The sequence below is a fragment of the Lynx rufus genome, unplaced genomic scaffold (genome assembly GCF_022079265.1).
Source record: "Lynx rufus isolate CCGP_SWC_20201006 ecotype Redwood Valley unplaced genomic scaffold, mLynRuf1.p SCAF_14, whole genome shotgun sequence".
Taxonomy (NCBI): Eukaryota; Metazoa; Chordata; class Mammalia; order Carnivora; family Felidae; genus Lynx; species Lynx rufus.
Window position 1 is genome coordinate 49,444,008 of NW_025814828.1, and position 22,362 is coordinate 49,466,369.

The 22,362-nt window shown below is 36.1% G+C and overlaps 1 protein-coding gene across 1 annotated transcript in view; it reads left to right on the forward strand.

Annotated features, from left to right (window-relative positions):
* The window catches only part of SH3BGRL (SH3 domain binding glutamate rich protein like), an 84,712-nt gene that overhangs the window by 56,834 nt on the left and 5,516 nt on the right, over nt 1–22,362 (forward strand). Inside the window, exons 2-3 of the mRNA XM_047076282.1 lie at nt 14,817–15,002; nt 19,426–19,506. Coding sequence (XP_046932238.1) covers nt 14,817–15,002; nt 19,426–19,506 — 267 coding nt within the window. The remainder of the gene's footprint in view (nt 1–14,816; nt 15,003–19,425; nt 19,507–22,362) is intronic.

Below are 22,362 nucleotides of genomic sequence, written 5' to 3' on the forward strand. Positions count from 1 at the left end.
ATATTTGGTTTTCATATGCCTGCCTTGTGACCTTACATTAGCCTGTTGGAGGATTTCTGTGTTTTTGCTTATCCTTATATGGGAAGGCTGCCTGGAGAATCTGTCTGACCAGAATTAGAAGCCCTGTAGCATTTGCAGGAAGTGTGGCTTTAGGAAGAAGCCGTCATTTGTGTAATTAAGTTTCCTTATGGCCAGAATTTGTTGCATAAAGAGATGGTGAGTTAGAGAACATTTTTGCTAACTATAAAATACCTCTTCATATGCCAAATTTCCTTTATTCTAATAAAATTCCCCTAAAGAAGATTGAAATCTCTTTGTACTGAGCTTGATAATGATAAGTGGTTGGAGCAGGGAAGTGGAGGCTGGAATAGATTGATAGTTTATTGTTATAGTTTATTGTTAAATTCTTAGTGCAAACTTAGTCTGAATTATTTTGGAACATAAGATCCACATATGTTAAACTCGCACTTGTCACAAATATTTAGCTTTGATATTTGATTATAACAATGTGATTTGTGTCAAGCAAAATTTTTGCTTTAATGGCATTCCCAAAGCAGCCAGAACAGTCTAAAATACCTGTTACCCTATTTCCCCCTTAGCACTAATTTCCTGTAGCTACCTATGGCCACAAGTCACTGACACTTTTGTGGAAGCACTTCGGAATGTTCTTAACTTCACACTTTATTTGTTCAAATATGTGACAGTTTTAAATGGAGAACTTTATATATATATATATATATATATATATATATATAGGCACTGGGTTCATATGAATAACAGCTTCTTCACTGTAACTTTTTCTTATCAAGTCTTAAAGTTCCGTAACGGCTTTACTACTTGTGCCATGTTTGTTTCATTATCACAGAACTTCAGAGTGGGAAAGGATTAAAGGGATTATCTAGAAAAATATACCCTGTGTATAAAACCTTTGAAACAATCAATGGTTTTATTGCTCTTACTTTAGGCCAAGCTTTGGAAGTAAGAATGATACAAAATATATGAACCATCTCTTCACTCAAAGAGCCATCATTAAGTTGACAGTATAATTAGTATGAGATAACAAGTGTGGTAGTGCATTATTTTGTTATTCATCATGCTTAGTATTTAAGTGGTGCTTTTCACTCATACAAATCTTGGGCAAGTGTGTGCTTTGAAGAAAGTTTCTAATCCATTTGAGCATTAGTTCCTTCATCTGTGAATATGGAATGAAAATAATAGCAGCTGCCTCATAACACTGTTGTGGAAACAAAATAAGATAAGCATGTGAAAAAAAGATAAGGATGTAAAGGGCTTAATATAATGCCTGGCCCATAAAAAACCTTAATAAGTAATAATTATTATATTAAACTTTGGAGTTAGATTACACTTGGTGCAATGCAGACAGGAACCTAGTTCATATAAAATTCTGCAGCCCATTGTTAGCAAACCCTAAAGTGAAGTCTGTCCTTTTGTTTCCCCTTATTACCCCAGCCCTAATACACCCACTTACATCCAGCAGAAAGAGGCCAGACTTTGATTAAGGGCCGGCTAGTTTCCATTGCTTAAATTATCTGTTAGTATGGAATTTATAATCCTATGATTATAATTTATAAATTTCTTGAGACCATAAATAATATGTATTTTATTTTATTTTTACTTGTATCAGGGTAAGAACAATGGCCTTGAGGCCCAGTATGTACTTAGAAACTACATTTTTCTTAATAATTTTTTTATTTGAGTATGGTTGACACATAATGTTACAGTATTTTCAGGTGTACAACATAGTGATTCAACTTCTGTGTACATTATCCTATGCTCACCAGAAGTGTAGCTACCATGCTTGATTGAATGGTAGCCCCTAACATTACCTAGGCAGGGATCCAGCACTAATCTTTTTCAAGCAGCAAAGGATCCTAATGTTGGATTTGGGTATTCTAGTTACTTTTTGTTCATAATGATGTGGAGATTGATTAAATTGTGTGCATACTCATTTGGAAGATAATGGAAGCAAAATTATAGTCCAGTAAGTAGAATTTAGCATTAAATTATATAGTAAGAACACATCAAAAAGTGTTGTTGCTCTTTGTAAGAGATTGTTAACCTTGTATAATTCTTTTTTTAATCTATTTAAGATGTCATGAAGATGGATATGGAATTGTAGTGTACTAATTTAAGCTTTGGAGTTAGAGATATCTAAGTTTGCATGCCAGCCCTGCCAGGCACTAGCTTTGTGACTTTGAGTAAATTTACTTCTTTTTTTGGGGGGGGTGCAGCAATGCTTTATTAAACATAGAAAACAGACAGAAAAAGATCAGTTTCAAAGGTGGGTGTTGGTTACCCAGGGCCAGGACATCTCTCATAGTGATTTGTTTCTTTTTTTCAAAAATGTTTATTTATTTTGAGAGAGAGAGAAAGAGAGAGAGAGAGCAGAGGAGAGGAGAGGCAGAGAGAGGAAGAAAGAAAAGCCCAAGCAGGCTCTGTGCTGTCAGTGCAGAGTCGGACGTGGGGCTTGATCTCACAAAGTGTGAGATCATGACCTGAGTTGAAATAGAGTCAGATGCTTAACTGACTGAACCCACCAGGCACCCCTCTTTGTGAATTTCCTTATGCATATCCCTTTCATGCCATAGTGGAAGGAACACTGTCCTCTCCCTAAGGAAGACAGATGTAACAGTGGGGGTGACCAGGTATCATGTAAAGTACATGCTTTAAGAAAAGACAAAAGAATACTCAATGAACATGAAACAAGAAAGATATCCACACAAGGTGGCCATTCAAGCACAGGCTATTTGGGATCTTTATCTCATAAGTGTTCCAGCCCCAAGGCCCATTCTAATGTGGCTGAGTAAAGGTAAAAAGACTGTGCATGTGAGATAGTCATTTGGATTAAAAAAAAAAAAGGTACAATTGGAGATGTAAAGTTAGACTGGAAACCCTATGAAAAATATTCTCTTAAATAAGCTTTTAGTAATGTGAAAATATACATTCTCTGAGAAAAGATAAAATTTTCACTGCTGTGATGTTACAATTCCAGGGGTAAAATGAAGTCATTTTTATTGTTTGTAACAATAATTGGAATATCAAACATTTCTAGCTGTTGTCTGTCAAATCTGCACTCATTTTCTTCTTAATGTGTTTCTAAAATAGTACTGTCAGTATCTCTTTTTGAATGCAAAATAATGTCATGTCTGAAGGTGAATATAAGGTCATTTTATTTTTTTTAAGTTTATTTATTTTGAGAGAAAGAGACAGAGGCCAAAGGAGAGGGGTAGAGAGAATAGCAAGCAGGCTTCATAGTGTAAGCACAGAGCCCAATGGATACAGGGTTGGAACTCATGAACCGTGAGATCGTCACCTGAGCCAAAACCAAGAATCGGACACTTAACTGACTAAGCCACCCAGGCGCCCCTCTTGGGGACTGATTTATAGAAACACCCCAAGTTCTTTTATTTTTTAGTTTACCTCTTCAAGTTCCCATTAGCCCAATCCCCACTGCTGTCCCACTTCTTTTTTATTCTGTACCTTTCTATAAAATTCAGAAGTGAATTTGTAATCCATGCTGGTGAGACTTTACATGCTACGTGGATAAGTTCAGATTTGCCCAAGTCTTTTTTTGAAGCTACTATTTATTTACAACAATTTCACCACGTGGAGTACTGGGTGTTTATAGTAATTATTTCTTCCCCCCATTTATTTATGTATTTATGTATTTATGTATTTATGTATTTATTTATTTTTAATTTTTTAAATTTATTTTTTTATTTTTTTAAATTTACATTGAAATTAGTTAGCATATAGTGAAGCAATGATTTCAGAAGTAGATTCCTTAATGCCCCTTACCCATTTAGCCCATCCCCCTGCCCACAACCCCTTCAGCAACACTCAGTTTGTTCTCCATATTTATGAGTCTCTTCTGTTTGTCCCCCTCCCTGTTTTTATATTATTTTTGTTTAACTTCCCTTATGTTCATCTGTTTTGTCTCTTAAAGTCCTCATATGAGTGAAGTCATATGATTTTTGTCTTTCTCTGACTGACTAATTTCACTTAGCATAATACCCTCCAGTTCCATCCACATAGTTGCAAATGGCAAGATTTCATTCTTTTTGATTGCCAAGTAATACTCCATTGTATATATATACCACATCTTCTTTATCCATTCATCCATTGATGGATATTTGGGCTCTTTCCATACTTTGGCTATTGTTGATAGTGCTGCTATAAACATGGGGGTGCATGTGCTCCTTCAAAACAGCACACCTGTATCGTGTGGATAAATGCCTAGTAGTGCAATTGCTGGGTCATATGGTAGTTCTATTTTTAGTTTTTTGAGTAACCTCCATACTGTTTTCCAGAGTGGCTGCACCAGCTCGCATTCCCAGCAAAAATGCAAAAGAGACCCTCTTTCTCTGCATCCTCGCCAACATCTGTTGTGGCCTGAGTTGTTAATGTTAGCCATTCTGACAAGTGTAAGGTGGTATCTCGTTGTGGTTTTGATTTGTATTTCCCTGATGATGAGTGATGGTGAGCATTTTTTCATGTGTTGGCTGGCCATCTGGATGTCTTCTTTGGAGAAGTTTCTATTCATGTCTTTTGACCATTTCTTCATTGGATTCTTTGTTTTTTGGGTGTTGAGTTTGATAAGTTCTTTGTAGATTTTGGATACCAACCCTTTATCTGATATGTCATTTGCAAATATCTTCTCCCATTCTATCGGTTGACTTTTAATTGTGCTGATTGTTTCCTTTGCTGTGCAGAAGCTTTTTATTTTGATGAGATCCCAGTAGTTCATTTTTGCTTTTGTTTCCCTTGCCTCCAGAGATGCGTTGAGTAAGAAGCTACTGAGGCCGAGGTCAAAGAGGTTGTTGCCTGCTTTCTCCTCAAGGATTTTGATGGCTTCCTGTATTACATTGAGGTCTTCCATCCATTTTGAGTTTATATTTGTGTATGGTGTAAGAAAGTGGTCCAGGTTCATTCTTCTGCATGTCGCTGTCCAGTTTTCCCAGCACCACTTGCTGAAGAGACTGTCTTTATTCCATTGGATATTCTTTCCTGCTTTGTCAAAGATTAGTTGCCATACGTGTGTGGGTCCATTTCTGGGTTTTCTATTCTGTTCCATTGATCTGAGTGTCTGTTCTTGTGCCAGTACCATACTGTCTTGAAGATTACAGCTTTGTAGTATATAGCTTGAAGTCTGGGATTGTGATGCCTCCTGCTTTGGTTTTCTTTTTTAAGATTGCTTTGGCTATTCGGGGTCTTTGTGGTTCCATACAAATTTTAGGATTATTTGTTCTAGCTCTGTGAAGAATGCTGGTGTTTCTTTGATAGGGATTGGATTCAATATATAGATTGCTTTGGGGAATGTCAACATTTTCACAATATTTGTTCTTCCTATCCAGGAGCATGGAATCTTTTTCCTTTTCTTAGTGTCTTCAATTTCTTTCATAAGCTTTCTATAGTTTTCAGCATATAGACTTTTCACCACTTGGGTTAGATTTATTCCTAGGTATTTTATGGTTTTTGGTGCAACTGTAAATGGGATTGATTCCTTGATTTCTCTTTTTATTGCTTCATTGCTGGTGTATAGGAATGCAACTGATTTCTGTTCATTGATTTTATATCCTGAAACTTTGCTGAATTCGTGGATCAGATCTAGCAGATTTTTGGTGGAATCTTTTGGGTTTTCCATATAGAGTATCATGTCATCAACAAAGAGTGAAAGTTTGACCTCTTCCTGGATGATTTGGATGCCTTTTATTTCTTTGTGTCGTCTGATTGCAGAGGCTAAGACTTCTAATACTATGTTGAATAACAGTGTTGAGATTGAACATCCCTGTCTTGTTCCTGGCCTTAGGGGGAAAGATTTCAGTTTTTCCCCATTGAGGATGATATTAGCATTGGGTTGTTCATATGTGGCTTTTATGATCTCGAGGTATGATGCTTCTATCCCTACTTTCTTGTGGGTTTTTATCGAGAAAGGTTGCTGTATTCTGTCAAATGCTTTCTCTGCATCTATTGAGAGGATAATATGGTTCTTGTCCTTTCTTTTATTTTTTTTTATTTAAAAAAAATTTTTTTAACGTTTATTTATTTTTGAGACAGAGAGAGACAGAGCATGAACGGGGGAGGGTCAGAGAGATGGAGACACAGAATCTGAAACAGGCTCCATGCTCAGAGCTGGCAGCACAGAGCCTGACGCGGGGCTCAAACTAACGGACCGCGAGATCATGACCTGAGCTGAAGTCGGCTGCTTAACCGACTGAGCCACCCAGGTGCCCCTGTCCTTTCTTTTATTAATGTGATGAATCACGTTAATTGTTTTGCAGATATTGAACCATCCCTGCAGCCCAGGTATAAATCCCACTTGGTCGTAGTGAATAATTTTTTTAATGTATTGTTGGATCCGGTTGGCTAATATCTTGTTGAGGATTTTTGCATCCATGTTCATCAGGGAAATTGATCTATAGTTCTACTTTTCAGTGGGGTCTCTGTCTGGTTTTGGAATCAAGGTAATGCTGGCTTCATAGAAAGAGTTTGGAAGTTTTGCTTACATTTCTATTTTTTGGAACAGCTTCAAGAGAATAGGTGTTAACTCTTTCTTAAATATTTGGTAGAATTCCTCTGGAAAGCCATCTGGCCCTGGACTCTTGTTTCTTGACAGATTTTTGATTACTAATTCAATTTCCTTATTGGTTATGGGTCTGTTCAAATTTTCTATTTCTTCCTGTTTCTCTTTTGGTGTATATGTTTCTAGGAATTTATCCATTTCTTCCAGATTACCCATTTTATTGGCATATAATTGCTCATAATATTTTCTTACTATTTTTTTTTTAATTTCTGTTTTGTTGGTTGTGATCTCTCCTCTTCAATCTTAACTTTATTTATTTGGGTCCTTTCCTTTTTCTTTTTGATCAAACTGGCTAGTGGTTTATCAGTTTTGTTAATTCATTCAAAGAACCAGCTTCTGGTTTCATCGATCTGTTCTACTGTTTTATTGGTTTCAATAGCATTAATTCCTGTCTTCTGCTGGTTTGGGGTTTTATTTTCTGTTCTTTTTCCAGCTCCTTAAGGCATAAGGTTAGGTTGTATATCTGAGATCTTTCTTCCTTCTTTAGGAAGGGCTGGATTGCTATATACTTTCTTCTTGTGACCACCTTTGCTGCATCCCAGAGGTTTAGGGTTGTGGTGTTATCATTTTCATTGACTTCCATACACTTTTTAATGCCTTCTTTAACATCTTGGTTAGTCTATTCATTCTTTAGTAGGATGTTCTTCAGTCTCCAAGTATTTGTTACCTTTCCACATTTTTTCTTGTGGTTGATTTCAAGTTTCATAGTGTTGTGGTCTGAAAATATGCACGGTATGATTTCAATCTTTTTGTACTTACTTAGGGCTGATTTGTGTCCCAGTATATGGTCTATTCTGGAGAACGTTCCATGTGCACTGGAGAAGAATGTGTATTCTGCTGCTTTAGGATGAAATGTTCTGAGTATATCTGTTAAGTCCATCTGGTCCAATGTGTCATTCAAAGCCATTGTTCCTTTGTTGATTTTTTGATGAGATGATATGTCTACTGCTGTGAATGGAGTGTTGAAGTCTCCTACTATTATGGTATTATTGTCGATGAGTTTCTTTATTTTGTGATTAATTGATTTATATATTTGGGTTCTTTCACATTTGGCACATAAGTGTTCACAATTGGTAGGTCTTCTTGATCTATAGACCCCTTGATTATGATATAATGCCCTTCTGCATCTCTTGATACAGTCTTTATTTTAAAGTCTAGATTGTTTAATATAAGTATGGCTACTCTGGCTTTCTTTTGTTGACCATTAGCATGATAGATGGTTCTCCATCCGCTTACTTTCAATATGAAGGTGTCTTTAGGTCTAACGTGGGTCTCTTGTAAACAGCATATAGATGTATCTTGTTTTTTTATCCATTCTGTTACCCTATGTCTTTTGATTGGAGCATTGAGTCCATTGACGTTTAGTGTGAGTACTGAAAGATACGAATTTACTGCCATTATATTTGTAGAGTTGGAGTTTCTGGTGATGTTCTGTGATCCTTTCTAATCTTTTGTTGCTTTTGATATATATTGTTTGCTATTGATATATATATATATATATATATATATATATATATTCATCTTTTCTCCTCTCTCCCCTCAGAGACTCCTTCATAAAATTTCTTGCAGGGCTGGTTTAGTGTTAATAAACTCCTTTAATTTTTGTTTGTCTGGGAAACTTTTTCTCTCTCCTATTTTGAATGACAGCCTTGCTGGATAAAGAATTCTTGGCTTCATATTTTTCTGATTCAGCACACTGAATATATACCACCACTCCTTTTCTGGCCTGCCAAGTTTCTGTGGATATGTCTGCTGCAAACCTGATCTGTCTTCCCTTGTAGGTTAGGGACTTTTTTTCCCTTGCTGCTTTCATGATTCTCTCCTTGCCTGAGTATTTTGTGAATTTGACTATGATATGCCTTTTTGATGGTTGGTTTTTGTTGAATCTAATGCAAGTCCCCTGTGGTTCCTGGATTTTGATGTCTGTCTTTCTGCAGTTAGCAAAGTTTTCCGCTATGGTTTGCTCACATAACACTTCTACCCCTATTTCTCTCTCTTCCTCCTCTGGAACCCCTATGATTCTGATGTTCCTTTTTAATGAGTCACTGATATCTCTAATTCTTTAATAGTGCTCTTTTGCCTTAATCTCCCTCTTTTTTTCTTCTTCGTTATTCTCTATAAGTTGTCCTCTTTATCACTGATTCTCTGTTCTGCCTCATCCATCCTTGCCACCGCTGCATCCATCTGTGATTGCAGCTCAGTTATAGCATGTTTAATATCATTCTGGCTTTTTTTTTCTTCTTTTATCTCTGAAGTAAAGGATTCTAATCTGTTTTCAACTCCAGCTAATATTCTTATTATCGCGATTCTAAATTCTGGTTCAGACATCTTGCTTCTATCTCTGTTGGTTAAATCCCTGGCTGTCGTTTCTTCGTGCTCTTTCTTTTGGGGTGAATTCCTTCGTTTTGCCATTTTGAAGGGATAAAAGGAATCAATGAGGTAGAAATATTGAAATAAAAAAATTAAAATTAAAAAAATATTGAAATTAAAAATTAAAAAAACACACACAGATACAAATCAAAAAGATTATTCTAGATCCTAGGTGTGTTTTGGTCTGGGTGTTGAAAGTGGTCTGACAGATTAGAGGGAAAAAAAGGGGGGGTGGAGAAAAAAAAGGAAATCGTTTGAGAATTTGAAAAAATGGATACACTAAAGTAGACTAAAATAGATGATGTGGGTAAAATAGAATTTGAAAAAAATATACACAAAAGTATAGAATATAGTAGAAAAAAAGAAAAATTTTTTTAATAAAAATTAAAAAGAAATATGAATTTTTTCATTTTCTGTATTTAAGAAAAAAGAAAAGAAACGAACAAGAGAAAAAAGATAAAGAAAAAAGAAAAGAAAAGAAAAAAGGAAATCATTTGAAAATTTGAAAAAGTGAATACACTGTAGTAGACTAAAATAAAATGATGGGAGTAAGATAGAATTTGAAAAAAATTACATAAAAGCAAAAAATACAGTAATAAAATTTAAATAAAAATATATTTAAAAGAAGTTGAAAGTAAAAATGAAGCTTTTATCTTTCTGCATTCAAGAAAAAGAAAAGAGGGGCGCCTGGGTGGCACAGTCGGTTAAGCGTCCGACTTCAGCCAGGTCACGATCTCGCGGTCCGTGAGTTCGAGCCCCGCGTCGGGCTCTGGGCTGACGGCTCAGAGCCTGGAGCCTGCTTCCGATTCTGTGTCTCCCTCTCTCTCTGCCCCTCCCCCGTTCATGCTCTGTCTCTGTCTGTCTCAAAAATAAATAAAAACGTTAAAAAAAAAAAAGAAAAAGAAAAGAAATGAAAAAGAGAAAAAAAGAAAAGGAAAGAAAAAAGGAAATTGTTTGAAAATTTGAAAAGGTGAGTACCCTGAAGTAGACTAAATTAAAATGATGGAAGTAAAGTAGAATTTGACAAAATTTACACAAAAGTAAAAAATATAATAATAAAAATTAAAGACAGATATTTTTAATAAAAATTGAAAATAAAAATGAGTTTTTTCTCTTTCTGCTGAATTCTGTGGTTCAGCTTGTGCATATTGTTGTCTTAATCTTCCAATAAGTTTTATAGATGTGTAGGATGGTTTAGTGTTGGCCTGGCTGTATTTCATGGACAGGAGACACACCAAAAGCTTCCATGCTGTTCCACCTTCTTGGCTCCTCCTACTTCTTTTAACTTCAGTATTCTAATCCATAAAGTGGAGGTAATATCTTCCTTATAGCATATTATAAATATTAAGTGAAGGAGTGCCTGGGTGGCTCAATAGGTTGAGCATCCAACTTCAGCTCAGGTCATGATGTCACAGCTCATGGGCTCAAGCCCCACATCGGGCTCTGTGCTGACAGCTCAGAGACTGGAGCCTGCTTTGGATTCTATGTCTACCTCTATCTCTGCTCCTCCCCCACTCATGTCTTTCTCTCTCAAAAATAAGTAAAAAGCGTTAAAATTTTTTAAATATTAAATGAAATAACATGTAAAAAACATACTTTGGCTGCTGTCACTTAATGGGCCTTTTATAAATGGTAATTGTGATTGATTGAAATAAATAATAAGACAATATGTATCTCCTAGTCTTGTCTGAAAACAACCACAATTTGAAATTCCTGTGAATTTGGGAATAATTAACAAATACCTTCTAATAACCCAAAGTATCTCTCTATGCTAGATGAACCATAACTTCTGTGAGCCCAGATATTCTAAATCTTGTGAAGCTTATGAGATTCAATCCTGACTGGAACAAAAGTACAAACGGTGTGGGGAATAAGCTTAGGAATCCCCTGGGCTTACACCAATGGGTTGACAAGGCATAAAGAAATACAAAGTCATAAAATTGCTCACACCCGATTTTGGGTAAACCAAATTGGCACCCCAAGAATAGGGGGGGTGCAAAGACACCCCAAGAATAGGGAGGCACAAAGGTGCCAGGAATAAGGAGGTGCAAAGGCACCCCAAAATAGGGAGGGGGTGCAGAGCCCCCAAGAGTAGAGAGAGAGAAGCAAAGTCCTGAAATAGAAACAGTGCAAAGATGCCCAATACATAGGAATAATATTAGAAATTCAGAGTGAAAGCACCCCAAATTTAGTACTATAGCAGAAAGCTGCTTTCATAGGAGAATAGGGCCAGGTCGGGTAAATTGGTGAAATTGGACTATGGACTACTGCACTGCAGGCAAAGCAGGCCAGAGCGGAGATGATTAACAAAAGAAAAGGTGTCTTGTCAGCCTTGAGGTTATTCCCCTTATCTTTCTCATCCCATAGGCTAGCAAAGATAAACAGAGGTTCTGCCTCACTTCTGCTGTAAACAAGAAATTACTTTGGAGTTAAAAGGTTATTGGTATCCTCTTCAGCACATAAAAGCATTTGCAAGTGGACACTGGCACAGTCCAAAAATTTAAATCAATCTTTTGAAAAGAGCAAACACCCCTCACTTCCACCCAAAGAATGTGAAGTTATTTCAGTCCACATGTCAGGGTTGAGAATCAAGGTATCCTTCCCTCCAAAGACACAAAGCAGGGCCACTGAACAATTGTTACTTGGAAGAAACAGTTGCTCTCCTGCTAGCCTCAGTTTCTTGTCTGTCATGTCAAGAATCAAGTTTCTTTTATTTTTTTAATATGATATTTATTATAAAATTGGTTTCCATAACACACTCAGTGCTCATCCCAACAGGTGCTCTCCTCAATGCCCATCACCCACTTTCTCCTCCCTCCCCCCCAGCAACCCTCATTTTATTTATTAGACTCCACCACAAATCTGCTAGAACTGATACATGAATTCAGCAAAGTCACAGGATACAAAATCAATGTACAGAAATCAGTTGCATTCATATACACTAATAATGAAGCAACAGAAAGACAAATAAAGAAACTGATTCCATTCATAATTGCACCAAGAATCATAAAATACCTAGGAGTAAACTTAACCAAAGAGGTAAAAGATCTGAAAACTTTAGAAATGTTGAAAACTATAGAAAGCTTATGAAGGAAATTGAAGAAGACACAAAGAAATGGAAAAACTTTCTGTGCTCATGGATTGGAAGAATAAATATTGTTAAAATGTCAATACTACCCAAAGCAATCTACACATTCAATGCAATCCCAATCAAAATTGCACCAGCATTCTTCTCAAAGCTAGAACAAGCAATCCTAAAATTTGTATGGATCCACCAAAGACCCCGAATAGCCAAAGTAATATTGAGGAAGGAGACCAAAGCAGGAGGCATCACAATCCCAGCCTTTAGCCTCTACTACATGAAGTCATAGGGTATACATGAATTCAGTAGAATCGCAGGATACAAAATTAACATACAGAAATCTATTGCATTTCTATACACTAATAATTAAGCAGCAAAAAGAGAAATTAAGGAATCAACCCCAATTACAATGGCAACATAAACAATAAGATATCTAGAAATAAACCCAATCAAAGTGGTGAAAGACCTGTATTCTGGACTCTAAAACATTGACGAAAGAAATTGAAGATGACACAAGGAAATGGAAAGACATTCCATACTGATGGATTGCAAGAGCAAACATTATTAAAATGTCTATATTACCAAAAGCAATCTACACATTTAATGAAATCGCCATCAAAATGCCAATAGCATTTTTCTAAGAGCTAGAACAAACAATCTGAAAATTTGTATGAAACCACAAAAGATCCTGAATAGCAAAGCAATCTTGAAAAAGAAAAGCAAAGCTGGAGGAATCACAATTCTAGGTTACAAGTTATATTACAAAGGTGTAGTGACCAAAACAGTATGATACTGGCACAAAAATAGACACATAGATCAATAGAACAGAATAGAAAAAAAACAGAAATAAACCCACAATTATATGGGCAATTAATCTTCGACAAAGTAGGAGAGAATATCCCATTGGAAAAAGACAGTCTCTTCAACAAAAGGTTTTTTTTGTGAAAACTTGTCAGTTACGTGCAACAGTGAAACTGGACCTCTTTCTTTTCCCATACTCAAAAATAAATTCAAAATGGATTAAAGACCTAAATGTGAGACCTGAAACCATAAAAATCCTGGAAGAGAGCACAGACAGTGATATCTCTGACCTCGGTCATAGCAACATTTTTCTGGATATATATCTTGAGGCAAGGGAAACAAAGGCAAAAATAGACTGTTAGGACTACGTGAAAACAAAAAGCTTCTGCACAGTGAAGGAAACAGTAAAAAAAACTAAAAGGCAACCTTCTGAATGGGAAAATATATTTACAAATGACATATCCAATAAAGGGTTAGTATCCAAAATATATAAAGAACTGATGCAACTCAACACCCCCAAAAATAAAATAATCCAATTAAAAACTGGGCAGAAAACATGAACAGACATTTCTCCAAAGAAGACAGATAGTTGGCCAATAGATGCATGAAAAGATGCTCAACATCACTGTCAGAGAAATGCAAATCAAAACTGCAATCAGTTGTCACCTCACACCTGTCAGAATGTCTGAAATGAAAAACACAAGAAACGAGTGTTGGTGAGGTTGTGGAGAAAAGGAAACACTTTTGCACTGTTGGTGGAAATGCAAACTGGTGCAGCTACTGGGGAAAACAGTTCCTCAAAAATGTATAAATAGAATTACCCTATAATCCCGTAATCACACTACTATTTACCCCCAAAATACAAAAGTGCTAATTAAAAAGGATAAGTGCACCCCCTATGTTTATTCCATTATGGTATACGGTAGCCAAATTATGGAAGCAGCCCAAGTATGCATTAATAGATAAATGAATGAAAAAAAGTGGTATATATACATAATTGAACATTATTCAGTCATAAAAAAGAATTAAATCTTGTCATTTGCAAGGACATGGAGCTAGAAAGTATTATGCTAAGCAAAATATGTCAGTCAGAGAAAGGCAAATACCCTCTGATTTCACTCATATGTGGAATTTAAGAAACAAGACAGTTGTGCAAAGGAAGAAAAGAAGGGAAAGACAAACAAAGAGACAGACTCTTGACTATAAAGAACAAACTGATGGTTACCAGAGGGGAGGTGGGGGGTGGGAATGGGTGATATAGGTAATGGGGATTAAGGAATGCACTTGTGATGAGCACTGGGTGATGTATGGAATTGTTGAATCACCTGAAACTAATATGACACTGTTAAATACACTGGGATTAAAATAAAAAGTTAATTAAAAAAAAGAACTGGAAAAATGCTAGCAGGCATATATTTTTAAGAATTATTCTGTCATGAGAAAGATCTAAAATCACTTAGAAGCTATAATAATTATGGACTTTTTAATTTAAAAATACAAAAATAAAAATTAAAGATAAAATTTAAAGCAAAAAAAAGGACATAATCTCAAGTCATTTGGAAAGATTTTCTGTGAGGCTGAAACTAAGAAAAGCTTGTAGATAATCAGAAAGCAAAGCTTCCCACTACTCAGTTTTGATTTAACTGCACTTTAGGTTATTGATATGCATTAGCTAGCCTCACTTCTGCATCATTAGATGTGGGAGTTTTCTTTGGATAAAGAAAAAAAATAGGTTTATACACGGATTTGTAGACTTAAAGCTATTCAATCCACTTGTGAGACATCATTAACAACAAAATAATAAAGAAGAAAAGCTACATATCTTCTGTGAAACCACAAATCTTGATCCGTGTCTGAATTAATTTCAGCTAGTTCACAAACACTGGCTTTTAATTTGAAAAATAAAAACAACGAAATCTTTTTTTCAACAATATAGTTTCTTTGTCCTTTGGGTTCTAGATTAAGAAGAAACAGCAAGATGTGCTTGGTTTTTTAGAAGCTAACAAAATAGGATTTGAAGAAAAAGACATTGCAGCCAATGAAGAGAATCGAAAGTGGATGAGAGAAAATGTACCTGAAAACAATCGACCAGCCACAGGGTACCCCCTGCCACCTCAGATTTTCAACGAAAGCCAGTACCGTGGGGTAAGAAACCAATTTAAACTCTTGTTTTATCGAAATGGATCACCTCACATCCATCCTATCCCCTTCACTACACCCCCAAATTTTCATACAGCCATTTATCCTGTTCATCTCTTCATCCAACCTAGGCAGCTAGGATATTTCTACCAGGAAGCAGATGGATGAGTAATCCATCCCTACCTCACAACTTTCCTGTAAATGCATAAATACAGACCTTGGGCACATAGTTTCCTTTCCCTTTTTTTAAAGTTTTTATTTTTAAGTAATGTCTACACCCATCCTGTGGCTCAGACTTACAACCCTGAGATCAAGAGTTGCATGCTGTACTGACTGAGCTAGGAAGGTGCCCTGCCTTTCCATTTCTTCATCTGAATTCTATCTAGAGCAATTGTGTTGTTTCTGTCCTGTCCATGAAGAAGTTTCTGAAAGAAGTCAGCTGCTTTACTTATTTAGATTAAAAGTAGTTTAAAAAGAGTAATATCTTATTTCCTACTTGAATCTAGTAATACTTTTATTTTGATATTATTTAAAATATTTTTTTTTAATTTGAGAGAGAGAGAGAGGGAGAGAGAGAATCCCAAGCAGGCTCTGCACTGTCAGCACAGAGTTGGACGTGGGGCTCCATCTCATGAACTGTGAGATCATGACCTGAATGGAAATCGAGAGTTGGACGCTCAGCTGACTGAGCCACCCAGATGCCCCTTATTTTGATATTATTAATGAATTTTCATAAAATCTTAAGTTAGCTAATTGAACTCATGTAAGTAACAAGGGAAACAAAAATGGAGTTTTTGCTTTGTGACTGGTGTTTTCAAGTATGCCATCTTTAGTTCATTTAAACCCTAGAGTAGTTTCCTTTATTCTTTTAGTAACATCTGTCGTCTCTGGCAATTTTAGATACTATGGCAAGTGCAAGTATAAATAAAACAGTCTTTTCTCTTAAGGAGCTGGTTGGGAGTGAGATGTCGGAAGAATCACACACACCTGAAACAATTGGAATGTGGTTATAAATATATATCCATGTGATGACACGGTACAGAAAGCATATGGGAAGGCTATAGGAATTTATAGTAAAGAACTGTTTGCACTTCTATGTCCTCAGAATTAGCATGAATGAGAGAAAAATGTATTAGAGCCAGCAATCCAAATCTTCTACTTGATAGGTTTATATGGAAGTAAGAAGGACACTTTTGGGTGGGGATCTTTTTTATGTGCCAATTCAGAAAATCTAGGGGAGGAACCATGGAAAAATTGAGAACTTTATTGGCATAAAATATTTTCTCTGTGAATTCAATTTGTTCAGTTCTGAGGAGCATCCTGGAGATTTCATCTGTTGCTGCTAATGGGGCCAATGTGTAAAGACATACTCTGCAGATAAGGAAAAGACAATTAGGCTCTTCATTTAGATAGTGAAACCTCAGTGCCTCTATAATGGAAATTTCTGCAAATTATTGAATACCAGGAGCTGGAAGAGGCCTCAGAGGCCATCCAGTGCAATCTAAGCCAGCATATATTCTCTTAACTTTTTTGAGTCAGAAATTTTAGCTCATTTGACTTTGAAAACAAGCACATTTTAGGTTATAAGGGTAACGTTTGAGAAGCATTTACCTGGTTTATTTCTCCCTCAGAAGCCACACTGTAAAGGAATGGAGAATGTTATAGAAATAAGGTATCACTGAGAAATAAGGAGATGGAAAGGAAGGGGCAGGAGGTGAGACTTGATCAAATAAATATTTGTTAATGGAAAGAGAATCCAACTTTTACTGAATGCCTGCTATATACCAGACACTAAGTTAGGAATTTAATAACAATAAGAATTAAAATTTATCCCTATACAGACTCATATGGAGAAGAATATATAGTAACTATTCATAGAAAACATATGTATGATATGTCAGCTATTGTGCCACATGCTTTATGTGTATTATATTAATTAGTTCTCATACTAATCCCATGAGGTAGGTATTGTTATTCCTGTATTATAGATGAAGAAATTGAGGCTTAGAAGAAGGCTAACTGACTTGCTAAACCATACATAGGATTTAAGCCTAAATCTGTTTTATTCTAAACCTCTTACCTTTGCTGTTGAAACACTGTGTATTTCATTTTCCTATTTATGAAAAGATCCCATTTTCGTTCTTTTTTTCCATTCTGTATTATGGGGGAGGTTGACTCAGTAAATTACATTTCCTAATCTCCATTGGTGACTGGCTACCTATTAGGTTTGGCCAATAATAGGAGATACTGGTTGGTAGAGTAGAAGACAGAGGAAAAACCAAGGTATTCCTCTCTTTCTAGCTTCTGGAAGTGTCCATGACAGTGGCTATGTCTCCTTTGTGGTACTACATGTCTCAGCTCCTGGATTTGTAATATCTTCTCTACTCTTTCCTTTAACCTTGTAGCTGTGGTAGTAGCTTCTTGCTGTTGTTAATCTTTGGGTTTCCTTATCATTTCCTGTTTGCCTTTCCTCTATCACCCTCTCTCTCTGCCCCTCCCCCACTCACTTGCATTCTCTATCTCTCTCTCTCAAATAAATAAAACATTAAAAAAGAATTAAAAATATTCTGTTTACTCTTGTATTCTTAGCACCAAAAAAATGATTGGCATGTAGTAGGTGCTCAATAAATATTTTCAGAATAAATTAATTAATCTGGGTTAATTGAGAAACTGGTAATGTTCTTTTGTCTCAGAGTTAGAAACCTGTTTGGGCTTGCAAAGTCTAAGGCCAAAAAAAGATAATATACTTTGATCCAGGGCAACCTGGGTGGCTCAGTCTGTTAAGTGTCTGACTCTTGATTTTGGCTCAGGTCATGATCTCACAGTTTGTGGGATCAAGCTCCGCATTAGGCTCCATGCTGACAGTGTGGAGCCTACTTGAGATTTTCTCTCCCTCTCTCTCTGCCCCTCCTGCATAAAAATAAACATCTAAAAAATATATATACTTTGATCCCAAAACACTTGAACTAGAGTTGCATTTCTTGATCAGTAGAGTACAATTTTATGATCAGATTTAAATATAGTTGAAGACCTACTTTCTTCCACATGAACTTAAAGACTGATAAGAATTTTTTTTTGTTACTTTGAACAAGAGGTAAGAAATACCTCTTCTACAACTGTTGGACTCTTTCAACTAACGTTTTGTTTACTTCCAAGTGGTTGAGTTTAGAAATGATGTATATTGTTTGTATATTGTTTACCTTGAGTGCTTTAAAGGTAATGTGTCTCAGTATGAAATTGTTTATCAGTATCCAATTAGTTTCACTTTAGAATAGTGAGCTCAAAGAGTGAGCTCATAGGATACTGTTCATATGTGCCTACTGTGTAGGGTTTATTCCTTTGTCAGCATCTAGGGTACATGATAAGGTGCTTTGAGTCAATCCTTGGGAGATTCCAGTAGGGCTAATCAATTCTGACTGTGAAAAGAATCCCTAAATAAGAGAGAGAAATTCTGATGTTTCTTGAGGTGAGGTTCCAATTTAGGATCATCCATTGCTTGAGAGATCCTCCAAGTATCAGGAACTATACATATATCTAAAATTTATATCTCCAGATCCTCCAAGTACCAGGAATTACACATACACATATAGAAAACTATAATTGATAATCTGTTGGTGAGGAAGTCTCTAGAGAAACCAGAAAATTATGAGTGCTCTTCACCTCCAATAAATCAGCCAAAATGCCAGACTTATTTCTGTGTGTTTTAAATTAAACAAAGTAAGGCCAGTTATAGGCAGTAGGTTTCCAAGTTTTCTAAGTAGGTTTGCTATTGATTATATGTCATAGTTAAATTTAGGCAATTCTATTTGTTACTTGTAAAGCATGCTTAGTGGCTTAGAGGATGACAGTGGGAAGCCCAACCAAATTCAGTCATGTGAGGCTTTTCATGGATCCCTGAATTGAAACTTTTTTGTGGTCCATTTGCTCTTCTGGTCATATTTCATGAAAATCTCATTCCCTCCTTCCAAAAACAGCACAGATTTATTACTCTTATGGTCTTGGGCATATATAGCTAATATTCAGTCTACTGAAGGTTCTGAGGATATCTCTATCTTAATAAATAATGAAAGAGAAATAATGGGGAATGGAAGAAATAGCCTCTTACTAGAAATAAGCAACCTCTTGCTGGCAAATAGTTGGCTGCTTTAGCTGTGGAGAAAGCTACTTGGCCTGAGGCAGATTTAAACACTTTGTGATATTAAATAATCTGTTTTGAAATTTCTGCCCCACAAAATAGCATATATTCTAACTCACATTAAATGGGATCTAACATGCCTAACATTTCCCAGAGTCCTAGCACTATGGAAATTCAATAACCTATATGCCCCCCCAAAAAAGTTCACAAATCAGTTAGTTATGAATAAATTTACTCTTTTATTTCCTTTGTTGGTTACATATTGCTTATTCTCCTTTCCTTCTTTTCATTAAGGACTATGATGCCTTCTTTGAAGCCAGAGAAAATAATGCAGTGTATGCCTTTTTAGGCTTGACAGCTCCACCTGGTTCAAAGGTATGATTCCTTTTTTTCCTTGCTTTATTAGCCATTTTATTGCTGCTGGGTTTTTTAGTCCGTGAGATGTCTACCCTTATTATGTATTCAGATTAAGCTAGAGGCAGTGTAACATGGCTGAAAGGAAATGCTCCTTTTTTGCATGCATTTAATTCCTGGTAGGGCAGACATGTGCATAATCAAATACATAAAGTATGTGAGTGGGAGGTAGGTGGAGTGACTTCCCCATCAAGTTACCCAAAGCAGTAGATTTCTCATTGACCCATTCATAAATAAGTGGTTACCAACTTTAAAGACTCCATTATTTCAGCTGTCATGAATGGTTTTACATCAACAGAACACATCTTACTCATAGTAATCTTCTTGGCAGCATCTATTGTCTTTGTGTGAGAGTAAATGCTGGAGTCACCCATTCAAATTAACTAAGAGCATTGGGGCGCCTGGGTGGCTCAGTCGGTGGAGCCACCGACTTTGGCTCAGGTCGTGATCTCACGGTTCGTGGGTTCAAGCCCCGCATCGGGGTCTGTGCTGACAGCTCAGAGCCTGGAGCCTGTTTCAGATTCTGTCTCCCTCTCTCTCTGCCCCTCCCCTACTCGTGCTCTCTCTTCCTCTGTCTCAAAAATAAATAAACATTTAAAAAATTACATAAAAGTTAAGAGCTTTTGAGTTTCTAAACTGGTCACTAAATTGCTGGCTAAATTTGGGACTTTCTCCCTGCCAACAACAAATAATTTTTCAAATGGCAGTGTTTCCAGGGGAGATCATATAAAGAAAAGAATCAAAAATTAAATTGCTTATTTAATGAAATGTCTCAAAGCTATGAGCTTTAAATATACCTTTGCTTTTTACCATAGGTCTTTTCTTTTTTAAAATATTTTTAAATGTTTATTTTTATTTTTGAGAGACAGAGCATGAGAAGTGGAGGGGAATAAAGAGAGGGGGACAGAGGATCAGAAGCAGGCTTTGCGCTGATAGCAGCAAGCCCTATGTGGGGCTCGAACTCATGAACCAAGAGATAATGACCTGAACTGAAGTTGGCTGCTCAACCAACTGAGCCACCCAGGCACCCCATGCTTTTTACCATAGGTCTTTTCTACACAGGCTGGCTTAATCAGAATGTATACCTCCCTGTTCTATCATTTTATGTTTTGTTTGTAGCAACTAATTTTATGTTAAATGGATTCTTTGAACTCCAGCTCCTTCTCCAATTTCGGGAATCTGTGTTATTGCTTGTTTTCAACTAGAGATCATTTGCTAACATTGTTGTCTGATTCACTGTGAAATTCTGTTTCCTTCCTGAAATTTCTTTTCCCATGAATAAAATGTCTTATTTTAGGCTTTGTATAATTTAAGTTGGAAGAAATATTAGGTAAGACATTTCTGTTTAATCAAGTTAGTAAAACCCAAGTTAAATCATTGATTTCAGTTCAGATAAGAGGAAGTATGAAAAGAAGGATTATCTGTTTTCTGTGACTGATTACTCCCTCTTCTTTAGTTAAAAGTAGAAGTCATTCATTCAGTAAGTATTTATTGAGTGCCAAACACTAACTTGACATTGATGGTGAGACAAATATGGAGAACACAACATAATCGCTACCTTCAAAATGTTTTTAACCTAGTGAAGGAAAAGTATACAAATAATTATATAACAAATATGACTACAAATAATTATAATCCAACACATATTATAGTAAATTCTGTATGCTGTGAAAAAAAGTGCCATAGGCATCCAGAGAAAATAATAATAAATTATTATTAAGGAATTTGGGGAAAGTTTCATAGAGGAAGTGACATTTGAGCTGTTAGGGATTCAAAAATACTGAAATGACACTAAGGTGTCTTTCATAGAGGCAGAACAGGAACTACTGCATGTAGCTTCACATGATGATATTTTCAGGGAGCAAAGTGTAGTGCTGCATGTCTCCATAATAGGGCATATTAAATAGAGGAGGTGAGATTGACTAGGTAGGTTTGGACAAAATTATGAATGCTGTGTTAGGTACTTTCAGTTTTATCCTCTAGGTATCTAAAAGCCAAGGTAGGAACAGGGGGAATACAGTGATAAGATTATCTCTGTACTTTAAGATGTGATTTGATCTATGTCTTAAGAGAATAAATTTGAAAGCTGTATGGATTATAAAATATTGGAGAAATGAGATATTAGAGATAGGCCTACCCATTAGAGGGTACTTTAGAAGTCCAGAAAAGTCATGAAGAGGGCTTAAAGTGGTGTAGTGGCCATGGAAAGGAAAAATGAATTTAGGAGATATAGAAAACTCATGTATAATAAGATATAGAAATTTATGAGATGTTTGTGTATGTAAAGAACTGGGAAGAAGTGAAGCTATATACAGGGCTTCTAACCTGAGTGACTGGAAAATAAAACAAACATCATGGAGGAAACAAAAAAGTGAGTGATCCAGGGGAAGAGTTAGTCTTGGAAAGGAGAGGACATGCATTTTTTTCTGACATTGGACAGAATGAGAAGAGAAGGATAAAAATAGAAATTTTAATGTGCAGGGAGGTTAGAGAAGTTCATATTTTAAAATGTCTTATATTTAGTGTAAGGTCATCTGCTAGGTGTGATGGGAAATTTAAGGTATTAGAACTTTGAGGAGAATTGAAAGGATTCAGTTGGTGAAAATAGGCTAGGGTAGATTAAGATTGTGAATGGAAGTATGGCTGAGCAAAATAGAGAGTCCAGCTAGAGTTGATGAGTTCATAGTGGAGCCAGTCAGCTGATAGGTTTTTTTTTTTTTTCCATCCTCATTTAAGCCTAGGAGTAAGAATAAAGTAAAACAGTGCATGTTAGCAAGGAGAGAGTGGATAGACTGGGATAAGAAAAGATCTTGAGTT